The sequence below is a fragment of the Dipodomys spectabilis genome, unplaced genomic scaffold, assembly GCF_019054845.1.
Source record: "Dipodomys spectabilis isolate Male_0828 unplaced genomic scaffold, ASM1905484v1 ptg000576l, whole genome shotgun sequence".
NCBI classification, from domain to species: domain Eukaryota; kingdom Metazoa; phylum Chordata; class Mammalia; order Rodentia; family Heteromyidae; genus Dipodomys; species Dipodomys spectabilis.
This window is the reverse complement of record NW_024871253.1, coordinates 584,235-599,908: the sequence shown is the minus strand read 5'-3', so window position 1 is coordinate 599,908 and position 15,674 is coordinate 584,235. Positions and strand designations below refer to the sequence as shown.

At 45.2% G+C, this 15,674-nt stretch overlaps 1 protein-coding gene across 1 annotated transcript in view; it reads right to left on the bottom strand.

The window, feature by feature from the left end:
- Positions 1-10,894: 10,894 nt before the first annotated feature.
- Positions 10,895-15,674, bottom strand: part of Aloxe3 (arachidonate lipoxygenase 3) — a 30,161-nt gene continuing 25,381 nt past the window's right edge. Inside the window, exon 15 of the mRNA XM_042670813.1 lies at positions 10,895-11,498. Coding sequence (XP_042526747.1) covers positions 11,319-11,498 — 180 coding nt within the window. The 3' untranslated portion in view covers positions 10,895-11,318. The remainder of the gene's footprint in view (positions 11,499-15,674) is intronic.

The following is a 15,674-nucleotide window of genomic DNA, read 5'->3' as shown; positions in this document are numbered from 1 at the left end:
TCTTACCCTCCCCACTATACTCTTCTCCAGACCTCCAGATCAAAGACTAATCGCCATTTGACAGATAAACACCCACCATCAGCCAGTTCCCCTATGAACACATGCCACAGGCATTGTGAGGTAAGGATCCAGTGTTCCTCTCGAAGAGCCCTCAAGAAGTGAAACACCCACCAGTCCCAGGGACCCTCTCTGGCTGATCAAAGTTAGGAGATATTCATCACTCAGTGGAGATCTCACTGACATTGAAAATATATTCAGAGATGCCTTAATACAAGTTTTTAGTTCTATCCTTTTCCTCACCACCACCGAGTGATCTGGTTCTTAGGACATGGGGTCCAATCGTCTATTCTAGCCTTTTGGCTTGTGTCCCTGAGAATGAAATACACAATGGGTCCCAGGGACCCCTCCTCTAGTTTCCCTCTCAAAGGCTAGCTACTCTGGGCTTGAAACTGTATCTAAAATCAAAGAAACATATCTACTTCTTCATAGAAATTTGGCCTCAATTTTGGTACCAAATGGATCATTGTGATCACTGGCCTGCGTACAGCATTTTGTGACCCCACCATATTGCAAGATATGGACAATTTCCTCCAATAGAGTGGCAAATGGTCAGAGGTTCCTTTTTCCTTCCTTACTCTTACCACTACATTCTTCCTCTCTGTCCAGATTCTCTTAGCTGAAACTGTCCTCTCTAAGCAAACTCTATTGACCTTCATTCCTATGCATGCTTGTGAGGCCAACAAAAGGTGGGGTGGGCAAAAGCTTCCAACCCAGCCAGATCCTCCAGAAAGGTAATACAACTTTTTATCTCATATATACAGTCATAGCAATGAGTTAACAGCCCTTCTTGAACTCCCAAAGCAAGAGCCGGGCCCCTAAACATCCCAACCTACATAATGTGGCTTTCAACATCTTTAACACTCAGGATAAAAAGGTGAAAAAAGAAATATGAGAGACTTCCTAAAGTCAGATCCCAACTCTTAGCTACTGTCACACAGCCCTAAAATGGGCCACCCTATGCCAGACCACCACCATAAAACGGGCCTCTTGGCTCATCCACTAACCTATCACTGACAATGGTTGGCCGACAAACAAACTGGAGCCTGTCTCTGTCTTACTTGAATGGCTTTCTCCTCTTTTCCCACCCCAAAAATCCCATAATGGGAGTACCCATTAGTACCCAAAGTAAATCCATCTTTTTTTGTCCTCAGACAATAATCTATTCCTTTTCTCTTCCTTCAGTCTACTCATTTCAGAATCTGGACTCTTAATTAAATTCCGTTATGAGGCTACAAAAGACCACTTGGAGGGCTGGGAATGTGGCTTAGTGGTAAATTGTTTGCCTAGAAGGCATGAAGCCCTGGGTTTGACTCTTCAGTACCACATAAACAGAAAAAGCTGGAAGTGGCACTGTGGCTCAAGTGGTAGAGTGCTAGCCCTGAGCAAAAGAAGCTCAGGGACAGTGCCCAGGCCCTAAGTTCAAGCCCTAGGGCTGGCCAAAAAAAAGATCCCTTGGAGAAATCACTCCCCTCTGATCTCTTCCTTAATCACAGCCATCAAAGTGTCCAGAAATTCCCTTTCCACTGCCACCATCCTACCTCCCTAATCTCAACATGCCTTTCTTTCTGTATCTTCATTATGATTTTTTTTTTACTGCTGTGGTCTAAAACTGGGGAGAAAACAAGAGTTTAAGCCACCCCCTTAAAATGCATGTTTAACAAAAGGAATTTCCTAAAGGCTATAAGCAAATGCAGAACTCTTTGTAAGTCAAAATGTCCCTCTTTAGGTGTAAAATGGGGGTTGCTAGACCCTTCTATAGAAAATAACTTAGGAGAAGTGACTCCTCCTTCCCTTGTAAATCTGGTTTGGGCACCTTCCATCTCCCAATTCTCTCTGCAGGTCCTAGAAACTAATACCTACCTAGGTAGTGTTCATAGGTCCATTTGTATGCTAATGTGCCTTGTTAGTACAGTTCGAAACATTCTGTTCTTAGTAATCTATGTTTATGATTGGGAATTCTGTTAAATTCTGTCTGTAGTTGTCAAAAGTTTTGGTTGGTTGGTTGTGGGCCTGAACTCTGGGCCTGGCGCTGTTCCTCAGCTCTTCAGCTCAAGGCTAGCGCTCTACCACTTGAGCCACTGCGCCACTTCCAGCTTTTTCTGCTTATGTGGTGCTGAGGAATTGAACCCAGGGCCTCATGCATGCAAGGCAAGCACTCTACCACTGAGCCACCTTCCCAGCCCCTGTCAAAAGTTTTATGACTTGCATTTTGTCTTGTATTTTGTTTGGTACTGTCTAGTTTTCTAGTATTGACCACATGGTTCTAACATACAATGGGTAAAAATGTCATTTGTCACTGGAATTCCAGAAAACTTACAGCCAATTTTCTTTTCTTTTTTTTTTTCTTTTTTTCCTTTTTGTCAGTTGTGGGGCTTCAACTCTGAACCTGGGCACTGTCCTTCAACTCTTCTGCTCAAGGCTAGCACTCTACCACTTGAGCCACAGTGCCACTTTTGGCTTTTTCTGTTTATGTGGTGCTGAGGAATCAGACCCAGGGCCTCATGCATGCAAGGCAAGTGCTCTACAACTGAGCCACCTTCTCAGCCTCAATTTCCATTTTTAGAACCTAAGTGCAACTTAAAACTTTTGTGTGAAAGTATGTGTGAACACTTTCAAAATGACCTCATTTTAATACATAAAAAGTCATCATGGTGTGAGAAAAAGTATTTTTTCTATCAAACTGCTTCTGTCTTGTATATTGATATATTATTTTAGTACTGATATTTCCTAAAATGATTTGCTTTTTGACTTCAACTATAACTATTAAGTTGTGTTGTTTGTGACCAGAATCGAAGTTAGGGAAATAGATCTTTATCACAGGAATTAAAGGAACAAAACTGCAACTACCAAGTATGCTGTTTGTTAAAAGAAGACATCTTTATCAATGGAGTTCAAAGGAATGAAACCCTCTTTTGAGTGGGAGCTTTCCACTGACCAGATCAACTCCCTCCAGCTTTGTCTGCCAGGCAACCCTGTTCCCAGCCCCACTCCCAAACAGCTGTGATGGGGAGAAATGGTTTCATTTGGAAAAGAAAGACTTTGGGAAGTAGGAATTGTCTTAAATGTTTGTTCCAAAATGAAAAAGGGAAAAATTAAGACAAACCACGGAACATTCAAGTAAGTAGCAGATGGTATGAGTATATTTTGAATTTTATAAGATAAATCTTATAAGTAAAGTTAGTGACGTTGGTATGTAATTAAACTAGCTATTTTTGTGTGTGTGTGTCAGCCCTCGGGCTTGAACTCAGGGCCTGGGTGCTATCCCTGAGCTTCTTTTGCTCAAAGAGCCATAATGCCACTTCTGGCTTTTTCTGTTTATGTGGTACTGAGGAATCGAACCCAGGGCTCCATGCATGCTAGGCAAGCACTCTATCACTAAGCCTCATTCCCAGCTCCAAGTTAGCTATTATTTATTTTGTTTTTGTTTTTGTTTTTTTTTGGGGGGGGGTTGTTGGGGTTTTTTGTTGGTCATGGGGCCTGAACTCTGGGCCTGGGCGCTGTCCCTCAGCTCTTCAGCTCAAGGCTAGCACTCTACCACTTGAGCCACAGCACCACTTCCAGCTTTTTCTGCTTATGTGGTACTGAGGAATCGAGCCCAGGGCCGCATGCATGCAAGGCAAGCACTCTACCACTAAGCCACCTTCCCAGCCCTAGCTATTATTTAAAAATTAATCTAGTGCGTGCCAGTGGCTCACGCCTATAATCCTAGCTACTCAAGAGGCTGAGATCTAGGGCTGGGAAGGTGGCTCAGTGGTAGAGCACTTGCCTTGCATGCATGAGGCCCTGGGTTTGATTCCTGAGCACCACATAAGCAGAAAAAAAAAAGCCAGAAGTGGCGCTGTGGCTCAAGCGGTAGAATGCTAGCCTTGAGCTGAAGAGCTGAGGGACAGCACCCAGGCCCAGAGTTCAGGCCCACGACTGAAACAAAAAAAAAAAAAAAAGAAGCTGAGATCTGAGGATCACGGTTCAAAGCCACCGGAGCAGGAAAGTCCATGAGACTCTTATCTCCAATAAACCACTCAGAAATGGAAGTGGTGCTATGGCCAAGTGGTAGAGCACTAGCCTTGAGCTGAAGAGCTCAAGGGACAGTGCCCAGGCCCAGAGTTCAAGACCCATAACCAACAACAAAAAAATAACCTAATCTTTATATCCATCTATGAAAGCAATTACTTGTGTACTACTAAGCTTGTCTAGTTGTAAATACATAATAAGGCAATGTAGTAACTAGACCAAAGTTCATTTAAGTGTTTGTTTTTATGTCAAGTTCCTCCAAATGATCACATTTTAAATAAGTATGTAAAATTAAAATGCTATTCTTTGCTTCTAGTGTGTGTGTTTCCCAATTATGTAAGCCGCCTTGGTTAAACAGCTAAAAAGGACACCAAGTAGGCCTGTATTCCTGCATTCCTTATTGAAATCAAAAAAGCTTACTGACACCTACAATGGTTTCAGTCTTAATGAGTATCTTCAGCTCAAGGCTAGCTCTCTACCATTTGAGCCACAGCGCCACTTCCGGCTTTTTCTGTTTACATGGTGCTGAGGAATCAGACCCAGGGTCTCATACATGCTAGGAAAGCACTCTACCACTAAGCCACATTCCCAGCCCCAAGTTAGCTATAATTTATTTTTTGTTTTTTTGTTTTTTGTTTTTTTGTCAGTCATGGGGCTTGAACTCTGGGCCTGGATGCTGTCCCTTAGCTCTTCAGCTCAAGGCTAATGCTCTACCACTTGAGCCACATTGCCACTTCTGGTTTTCTAGTGATTTATTGGAGAAGCTGGCTGGGAAGGTGGCTCAGTGGTAGAGCGCTTGCCTTGCATGCCTGAGGCCCTGGGTTTGATTCTCAGCACCACATAAGCAAAAAGAAAAAAGCTGGAAGTGGCGCTGTGGCTCAAGTGGTAGAGCGCTAGCCTTGAGCTGAAGAGCTGAGGGACAGCGCCCAGGCCCAGAGTTCAGGCCCCACGACTGGACCCAAAAAAAAAAAAATCTCACGGACTTTCCTGCCTGGGCTGGCTTTGAACCGTGATCCTCAGATCTCAGCCTCCTGAGTAGCTAGGATTACAGATGTGAGCCACCAACACGTGGTGGCTTCACATTTTAAGATTACAGATTCCCATCAGAAACCCTGGGTTTAATCTCAAGAAAAAGGAATGGAGAAAAGAAAAAAAGGAAAAGAAGGATGGGAGGAAAGGAGGGAGGGAAGGAAGGAGAGGAAAGGAGGGAAGGAAGGAGGGGAAAGGAGGGAAGGAAGGAAGGAAGGAAGGAAGGAAGGAAGGAAGGAAGGAAGGAAGGAAGGAAGGAAGGAAGGCGGGTAACTGGCAAGCTGTTTCATCCCCCTCGGCACAGTGCCCTCCTTGGCTGAAGTCAGGAGCTGTCAGGCAGGTCAGTCCCGCCCTCTTAGGCTCTGCTCAGTCACCCTGATGACTCTTGGGGGATACTAGGAACCTGAATATGCAAATTTTCAATTTAAATACACATTCCATGCAAATTCACCCAGACACTTGCTTTCTAGCCATACCCCTATCCCTTAGACTATGCCCCCAACGGGCTACTAAGACAGATTTGCTGAGAAGCAGAATGATTGAGGGGACCCACTGAGGCTTCAGAACTTGGGTAATGGTAACCACCAGGTAACCACCAGGGATACAGAATCCTGGGGTATTTTGGGTAAGAGAGCCCCACCTTAACCTGTCAACTCGATGGTAAGATCAGGGTAAGAGAGCAAAGGCACATAGGCCTGGTGGAGATCTGAATAGATACAGGCTTGGGGGACACAGGGAAAGGGATGGGGAATGACCACACATGGGGAGAATCTCTCCACCCTGCCAATAGTTACATCTCCAAGTCACAACACTAGCAATAGATCTCCCCCCTTCCCCACCCAAAAAAGCCACAATCTTGAATTCTCCAGGCAAAAGGAGGTGGAGGTGGGTGTGGCGGAGATAGAGGGTGAGGATGGGATTAGGATGTGGACTGGGCACTCCCCGGTTGTGACCCAAAGGTGGACGCATAACTCTAGGTAGGTGCTCACTGTAAAACTGGTTCTCCTAGACCCAGGGGTGGGACCTGGGGAGCCTCCGAGGCCCTGGGACGGATGTACACTGGCAAGGGGTGTCTCACAACACCTTCCCACACTGGAAGCCAAGTCCTCCCTGCTGAGGCACCCCCTGCTTCACCCCACCCCAAACCCTTGTAAGACATGGAACAAATCCTAGGGATCTATTCCCCTACTACACAGAGTTAAAGGGAAAAAAAACAACCTCACATCAGTTCATTCTCTGACTAAAATGCACCAGAGCTTACAAAACAGCGTCACCTTTAGAATCCAAGCCAAAGATTGACCACAGAGGAACTTTACGTTGACCCCTTTCTCCAGACAGCCTGGCCTTCTTGCTCTTGCTCAAAGATGAGCCCTTCACCCTTGCTATACCTCCCCCTACCAAGCTGTCCCAAGATTGGGTTTTGTTTCTGTAATCCTCTTCTCAACATCAGTGTCACCTCCTCCCAGAGACCTTCTCAGACTACCACACTGAGTGACCGCCCCAGTCACCCCAGTTTTTGCTCTCTGGGTTGTATCTCCTCACGGCGCTTGCCACTATCGAAAAAGACTTTTCTGTCAGTGTTGTCTGCCTCCCATCCCTCATTACATGGAAGCAGATAGAAACAGATTGCACCTGGGGAATCACCACTGGTTCCCAAAGTCTGAAAGAGTTCAGAGTGACAGAAGCCATGACTCAAAGCAAGTCTAGACCATCAACACAGGAAGGGACTTTCCAGGCCCACTCACCCTTTCCATTTATCTAGAAGATTTGGGCCACTGAGGTGGAGGAATTCCTTCAAGGCCAGTTAATGCAAGGGGCTTTTGTGCTTTCCACTATATGGGTCAACCTTCCAAACTGACCCCAAAGCATGGAAGAGTCTAGAGTGTTGGTGGAAGAAACCCCCTAACTGAAAGGGCTCCAGCAGCCTGACCTGAGCCCCTTCCCCACACCCTGTCTCCAGATCTGCCCAGAGTCAGGACAGAAGTCCTCCCTGGCTGGGTGTGTCTTCCCAATGAATCTCCCTCCAAGCTGGCTTTCTGGGAAACCAGATTCTAGTAATCCACCTAGGCCCCTCCCTCTCCGGCTTGGGAGCATTTTTCAGAAGAAGCATGTCTTCTAATGGAACCTTTGTTCCAGACTAGGAGTGTCCATCTTCTTGGGAAAACAGGCCACCCGAGTATTGCCTAGGTCAAGTACAGAGTTGAAGAGATCCATATGGCTGGTGCTAAAGGCTCATGCCTGTGATCCTACCTACTTTGGAGACTGAGATCTGAAGATTGTGGTTGGAAGACAGCTCAGGCAGGAAAGTCCCTGAGACTCTTATCTCCATTTAAGCACCAAAAAAACTGTGACTTAAGTGGCAGAGCTCTGTCCAACCTCAAGGACAGCATCTGGGCCCTTAGTTCAAGCTCCATGACCAGAACAAAAAGAAAAAGAAATGGTCCATACTTCCAGCTTTCAGCCACACCTCAGCTGGGCACAAGAGGGCGCCTCTGGCTACTTTGTAGTTCTTCGATTTTTATCTAAGGTAAACAAAACCTGGTGCTTTGGTAATTGGAGCTTTTTTTTTTTTTTTGTCAGTCATAGGGTTTGAACTCTGGGCCTGGGCCATGTCCCTGAGTTCTTCAGCTCAAGGTGCTCTACCACTTTGAACAACTGCACCACTTCTGTTTTTCTGGTGGCTAGTTGGAGATAAGAGTCTCAGGGACTTTCTGGCCCAGATTGGCTTTGAACGGCAATTCTCAGATCTCAACCTCCTGAGTAGCTAGGATTACAGGTGTGAGCCACCAGTGCCAGCTCTCTTTTCTTTTTTTCTTTTTTGTTCTTTCTTTCTTTCCTTCTTTCTTTCTTTCTTCCTTTCTTTTTTTTTTTTTTTTTTTTTTTTGGGTCCGGTCGTGGGGCCTGAACTCTGGGCCTGGGCACTGTCCCTTAGCTCTTCAGCTCAAGGCTAGCGCTCTACCACTTGAGCCACAGCGCCACTTCCGGCTTTTTTCTTTTTGCTTATGTGGTGCTGAGGAATCGAACCCAGGGCCTCAGGCATGCAAGGCAAGCGCTCTACCACTGAGCCACCTTCCCAGCCCTCTTCCTTTCTTTTATTGTAGTATCAGTACTGGGGCTTGAAGTCAGAATGTCATTCTCTTGCCTGGCTTTTTTCACTCAAGATCAGCACTCTACCATTTGAGCCGAGCCTTCACTTCTGGGAGTGTGTTTGTGTGTGTGTGTGTGTGTGTGTGTGTGTGTGTGTGTGTGTTGGTATACACTAGGACATTCAGGACCTGAGCACTGACCCTTCATTTTTGCACACAAGGCTAGCTCTCTAGCACTGGAACCACAGCTCCACTTCTAGCTTTTTGATGGTTTATTAGAGGTAAGAATCTCACAGACGTTCCTGCCCAGGCTGGATTTGAACCTCAATCCTCAGATCTCAGCCTTCTGAGTAGCTAAGATTACAGGTGTAAGCCACTGGTGCCTGACTTATTTCCAGCTTTTTGCTGGGTAAGTGGTAAGATATACCAAGCTGTCTACGAACCATGATCCTCAGATGTCAGCCTCTTGAGTAACTAGGATTATAGGTGTGAATTACTCTCATCCAACATGGCTAAATTCTAGAGCTGAGATCCCTATGTGGAATGTCTCAAACATTCCTCTTCATGCACAATGGCATAGGGGTTTTCTGATTTCAGCAATACAGGAAGGGATAATCCTTTGACACACTTGTCCCAGAGGAAGAAAGGGGGGGTTTGACTGAACAGGGGAAAGAGTCTGAGGCTGGAAGTAAATGGGAAATGGGGTGGGGCAGTGCATTTTCCTGGGTCTGTGGAATGATGGTGCTGGAAATTTTCAGTCTCTGGAAAGAGACTGTTTCGAAGGCATAGTCAGATGTGGAGCTTTTCTTGGAACTGGGCTTGTACAGCAAGCACTTCATGTTTTCTTAGATACTGGTAGCTCAGGCCAAGCAGCTGGAGGATCCCTACTAACTGGCAGAACAAGCCTTGACTACAGTTTGGAGTTGGGCCAAGAGACTCTGCACAGCTTACCAAAGCCCTAGGCCAACCTAAGGCTCTGTGGGGGAGAGGAAATGTTATGGGTTATTTTGACCATAAAGCCATCTGATCCCTCTGCCACCACCATAGAGAAACAGTTACCGTATCATTGCTCACTGTGACTTTGAGCCAGAAAGAGACTCTAATCAGGCACAAATTTTGACTCAGGTAGCAAAGGAGGTAAGGGTGAGCTGGGCCTGAGGTCTGAAGAAGCAGGACACTGGGAGGTATTAGGCAGTTGTGAGAAGAGATGTGGATGGCTGACAGAGATAGACCAATATCTACTTTTAAGCACTATATGACTGGAAAGAAGAAAATCAAACTCCAGATCAGGGACTGGGAATGTGCCTTAGTGGTAGAATGCTTACCTAGCATACATGAAGCCCTGAGTTCAGTTCCTTAGTACCATATAAACAGAAAATAAAAGCCAGAAGTGGCGTTGTGGCTCGAGTGAAAAGCTAGAAGTAGCACTGTGGCTCAAGCGGTAGAGTGCTAGCCTTGAGCAAAGAAGCTCAGAGACAATGCCCAGGTGCTGAATTCAAACCTAGGACTGACAGAAAAAAAAAAAAAAAAAACTACTCCAAATTCACCTGTTTGAGTCAGGAAAAGCTAGGTAACATTACAATAACAAATAATCCCAAAATTGCCAGGTGCTAGTGGTTCAAGTTTATAATCGTATCCTAGCTACTCAGGAGGCTGAGTTTGGAGGATGGTGATTCAAACCCAGCCTAGACAGAGAAATCTGTGAAACTCATCTCTAAATAACCACTAAAAGGCTGGAAGTGCCAACCAATGAGAAAAAGCAGCATCAGAATTTGAGTCCCAGTTGTGGTTCAAGTGGTAGAGCACCAGCCTTGAGTGAAAAAAATCTCAGTAAGAGCATTAGGTCCTGAGTTCAAGCTCCAGTATGGACATTCACACACACACACACACACACACACACACACACACACACACACACACACACATCCAGTTACACATCTAGGTCAGTCAGCAGGGCCTCCCTAGGCTGACGGAAGTACTGCTATGAAGTGTGTCCACAGTGGAGAGGCAGAGAAGAGAACCCTGGAAGGGTCTCCATGCCAGCTTGGAAATGACTGGACCTCTTCTGCAGCCACTCAGCCCAAACTCATCTTGTGACTCCACCCACACATGCGAGGGCCAGGGTGAGTCTTCCGTGTGCCCCAGAGGAGGGCTGAGTTTCAGTGCTAACAACTACCACACCCAGAAGTTGGATTCTGAAGCTTTGCAAAATGCTTACATTTTTCCCTACCAGTCTCTGAGTCCACATATTCCTTCCCCTCCTAATGACTGGCTCTACAAGGTGAAGACAGGAATACAGGGCCCAGCTGCATGGTGGGTGGAGCTGGGCGGCTTCCTTACTCTGGAACAGATGACCCAAGGATTCACAGCAGCTCCCTCTTCCCCTCCCCCCAGAGTACTTCCACACCCTTTCATACCACACACACACATATATATGCAAGCACATGCATGTATGCACACATGCACAATATCACCTCCACCACCATCAATAGTATCATCATCATCAAAGGGAAAATATGAAACAAAAGCCAAATCCATTCGCTTTTATTGAAGTCTCTGGGCTCAAAGGCAAAGAAGGGGGGAAATGGAATGAGAAGAGAACTGGAGAGAGATTCCCAAAACACACCCAGGCCAGGCCATCTGTCCCCAAGAACCACAGCTAAATGTCCAAATTAGATGGGCTCTGATTCATCCCCTCCCCCTACTAGAGATGAAGGGGACCACATGACAGGGCCAGGAACACATCACTTCCATTCTCTTTCCTTGGAGGAAAGAGGACTCCAAAAAGCATGGTAGGAGAGTTTGGGAATGGAAAAAGACTGGGAAGGAGAGAAATGCAAGCTGAGCATCCTAGTAGGAGGAGGTAGGGAGATTTCCAAGAGGCTGGAACAAAAGGCATGAGGTGTCAGGGTTCTTTTCTTTGTGAGGAGTCTACTGTGCATTTGACTATTCAGCGGCTTTTACCCTGGTCACTGCTGTACTGGTTTCTCACAGCTCAGGGCCTATTCATAGGATGCTAGAGACATCTTGGTCCACATGTGCAGAGAAGTTTGGGGCTAAAAATAAAGAATGGAAGAGTCTGAAAAGATTACAGGAAGTTGACTTTGCTCATGCCTGAACCTGAGCTGGTGCTTAAATGGAGACGCTGTTCTCGATGAGAGGAGGATCCAGGTAGGCATAGGGCAGGGCCAAGTTCTGGTTCCGATTCCTGATGTCCCTTGAGATCTGGGCCAAGCAGTTCTGGAAGGCTGCTATGCTCTGTTTGGGGACCTCCTCTGTGAAGTGTTCATCTGGGTAGGTGCCCAGAGGCCTCTAAGGGGGGAAAAAAAAGGATGGTATACAGTATGGTGGGATGGAAACTTCATGAAGCACCAAGTGTCAACAAATTCAATCAAGCTGGTGTTGCCATTGTGAGCACAGTCCTTCAAAGGACAACCCCAAACCATGACTCTCCACTGCAGCCTGACCCAGAACACACCCTTCTCCCCAGGGTCCAAAGCCTACAGTGTAAGACACGCTGTGACTTGGAAGCTGGACAACCTAGTTTCTGTGCGCCCTCTGCTGGCAATGTTCTGCATGTTACTCTTTCAGCTCAATTCCTGCATCTGAAAGTAGATTAAGCCCCCCCAAAAAATCTTCGCAGTTTCCTTCCAGAATCTGATCCACTCTCTGAACTAAGAGAACACAATCACACTTACCACCCAACAGAGGCTGACATAGACATGTTCCATCAAAGAAGTTCAAGAATACATTTGCTACCTCACAATTTCAGAAAATTCAATCCCTGGTTCAATTAATATTCAGCTGACATAATGGAGCTTTTGCCAAAAAAATCACTGTCACCACTACACTGTTGCACTTTGTAGCATAACCAACCACAGTCATGTCACAAAGAACCAGACCTGGTGGCTCACACTTCTAATCTCAGCTATTCAAGAGGCAGAGATCAGTAGCATTAGGGTTCAAAGACAGCCTGGATCAAAAGTTAGCAAGGCCCCATCTCAATAAGGTGAAATAAGGTAAAAGCCAAGTTCTAGTGGCTCATATCTAACTACTCAGGAGGCTGAGATCTGAGGGTTGTGGTTCAAAGCCAACCCAGGCAGGAAACTCCATGAGACTAATCTCTATTTGACTACCAAAAAAAGAAAAAAAGTCACAAGTGGAGCCAAAGCTTAAGGGGTAGAACATTAGCCTTAGGCAAAAAAGCTCAGCAACAGTGCCCAGGCTCTGAGTTCAAGCTCCAGGAATGGCACACACACACACACACACACACACACACACACACACACACACACACTCTGAGTCAGTTGAAGTAGTGTATTCTGTGGTCCTAGCTACACAGGAAACTATAGGTAGGAGGACAGAAGTCAGAAGCCAGCCCCAGGCATAAACACAAGGCCCTACTTGAAAAGCAACTGAAGCAAAGAAGAAAAGGAAGGAACGAAGGAGAAAGAAAGAATTAAGTATGGCTCATGTGGTAGAGCAAGTAAGCAAGTAAGCTTGAGGTCCTGAGTTCAAACCCTAGTATTGCAGAAAACACTGGTGAACTAACATTCACTGAACATCCATCAGTGTCTTCCTGTGTATAGGACTGTGTCTCCTCCCATGATGACATCACATCCAGGTCACCATCACACTATATGGGCCCAGCCTCCTAACTACCTCACACTTCTCATCTGATTAACCTTCATATAATATAACTGGGTCAATATCATTATTTTTTTTGTTGTTGTTAGTTCATTTGGGGCTTGAATTCAGGGCCTGGGCACTGTTCTTGGGCTTTTCTGCTCAAGGCTCTACCACTTTGAGCCACAGCCACACTTCTGGTTTTCTGGTGGTAACTGGAGCTAAGAGTCTCACAGACTTTCCTGCCCAGGCTAGTTTCAAATCCCAATCCTCAGATCTCAGGCTCTTTAGTAGCTAAGATTATAGGTATGAGCCACCAGGGCCCAGGGCACCACTATTATTTTTTAAATTCTGTTTTGATAGGCACTTATGGCTAACACTTATAATCCTAGCTACTAAGGAAGCTGAGATCAGAGACTCTCAGTTCAAAGCCAGCTGAAGCAGAAAAGTCCATGAGACTCTTACTCCAATTAACCAGAAAAAAGCCAGTTTGGAGATGTGGTTTAAGTGGTTGAGTGTGATCCATGAGTGAAAGATAGGATGGAGATGTGGTTTAAGTGGTTGAGTGTGATCCATGAGTGAAAGATAGGAGAGAGAATACAAGGCTCTGAGTTCAAGCCACAGTAGCAACACAAGAAAAAAGGGAAAAATAACAGTAATAGTAGACATTATTTTCTTGACCCCAATTTTAGTGAAGAGACCATTATTGCCTCACCATAACTACAGTGTTTTCTTAAATATGCTTTATGACAACTCCTTCAGGGCTTCATTTCACATTGCTTTTATTAGTAATGGCTATTCACACTGACCAAATGCTTTTCCAACATATGTGGAGATAATTACATAGGATACTTCTTTATTGATGCAACAAACTATACTGCTAGTATCACCCTTCATTCCTAGAATAAACTAGATCTCATTGTAGCATATTATTGCTTCACTAGACACTGTTGGCTGGTATATTTTTTTTTTTTTTGTCATTGGTCATGGGGCTTGAACCTTGGGCCTGAGAACCGTCCCTGATCTCTTCAGCTCAAGGCGGGTGCTCTACCACTTGAGGCACGGCACCGCTTCTGGTTTTCTGGTGGTTTATTGGAGATAAGAGTTTCATGGCTTTTTTTGTCGGGGCTGGCTTTGAACCATGATCCTCAGATCTCAGCCACCTGAGTAGCTAGGATTACAGGCATGAGCCACCCGTGCTCCTTGAAGATTTGACACATTTTTACATTGCTACATGGTTTTCACCTCTTCTGAAGGTTCCATTGCTCATGTTTTTTTCTTAGGAAATCATTTGTTTCACTTAGACTTCTAATTTTGTTTGCCAAGTATCATAAGTAGAATTTCCTTGTAATCTTCAAAAGCCTTCTCTATATGCTCTTTCCATTACTAACGTTCATTAGTACATTATATTCCTTTTTTTTTTTTTTTTTTTTTTGTCAGACGTGGGGCCTGAACTCTGGGCCTGGGCACTGTCCCTCAGTTCTTCAGCTCAAGGCTAGCGCTCTACCACTTTAGCCATAGCACCACTTCCCGCTTTTTCTGCTTATGTGGTGCTGAGGAATAGAACCCAGGGCCTCTTACATGCAAGGCAAGCGCTCTACCACTGAGCCACCTTCCCAGCCCTATATTCCCCCTTTTTTTTGGGCGGGGGGGGGGGGGAGGTCCAGTCGTGGGCCTGAACTCTGGGCCTCGGCTCTGTCCTTCAGCTCTTCACCTCAAGGCTAATGCTCTACCACTTGAGCCACAGCACCACTTCCGGCTTTTTTTTCTGCTTATGTGGTGCTGAGGAATTGAACCCAGGGCCTCATGCATGCAAGGCAAGCACTCTACCATTGAGCCACCTTCCCAGCCCTATATTCCCTTTTTTTTAACCAAGATTTGAACTCATGCTTACTCCATGAGTTCTCCACTACTTGAGCCACATCTCTAGTTTGGCTTTTTGCTGGTTTCTTTGGAGAGGAGTCTCTAGTACTTTTCTGCTTGGATTGGGCTTCAACTTCAACCTTCCTGATCTCACCCTTTTAAGTAGCTAGAATTAATTCTCTTTCTTGAATAGAAATGTAATTAGTTTCTTTATATTATTGGTCTTCACAAAGACCCAGATTTTTGTTAATTGCTTTTATTTTGGGGATAGGTTTTTTGCTACATAGCCCAGGACACCTTGAACTTGAAATCCTCCTACCTCAGCCTCCTGGATTGCTGTTATTACAGGCATATGTCAACATGCCTAACTCAAAGAACCAGTTTTAAGTCTTATTTGCCAGACTGATATCTAATTTCTAAACTATAGTATAACCATGACAGGAGTGGACAAAAATATGAGAGACTGTATTCAAAACTATCATATACTTCCTAGCTATGTGAAGTTGAAGAAATTGCCTTATCTCTCTGAACCTCAGTTTTCACCCCTCTAAATGTAACTACCATTTATTGAACACTTGCATGCTGGTACTATACAAAGCCTTCTAAATAGGCTAGACACTGGTGGCTCATGCTTGTAATCCTAGCTACTCAGGAGGCTGAGATCTTGGTACAAAGCCAGCAAAGCTAGGCAAGAAAGTCCATGAGACACTAATCTCCAATTAACCACTAGAAAACAAAGTGGAACTGTGGCTCCAAGTGGTAGAGTGCTAGCCTTGAGCAAAAGAGCTCAGGGACAGAGCCCAGGCCCTGAGGTTAAGCCACATGACTGCAAAAAAAAAAAAAAAAAAAAGCCTTCTAAATATAGCTACTTGTTTGTTTTGCATTTTAAAATAGTATGCGTCAAGTGTATGATTTAGTGACTGAGACAAGATGGATCCTAAGCGATAGTTGCTATTGTTATTATTGTTTGTAGGTTTCCAGGTTAATCTCTCATCTACT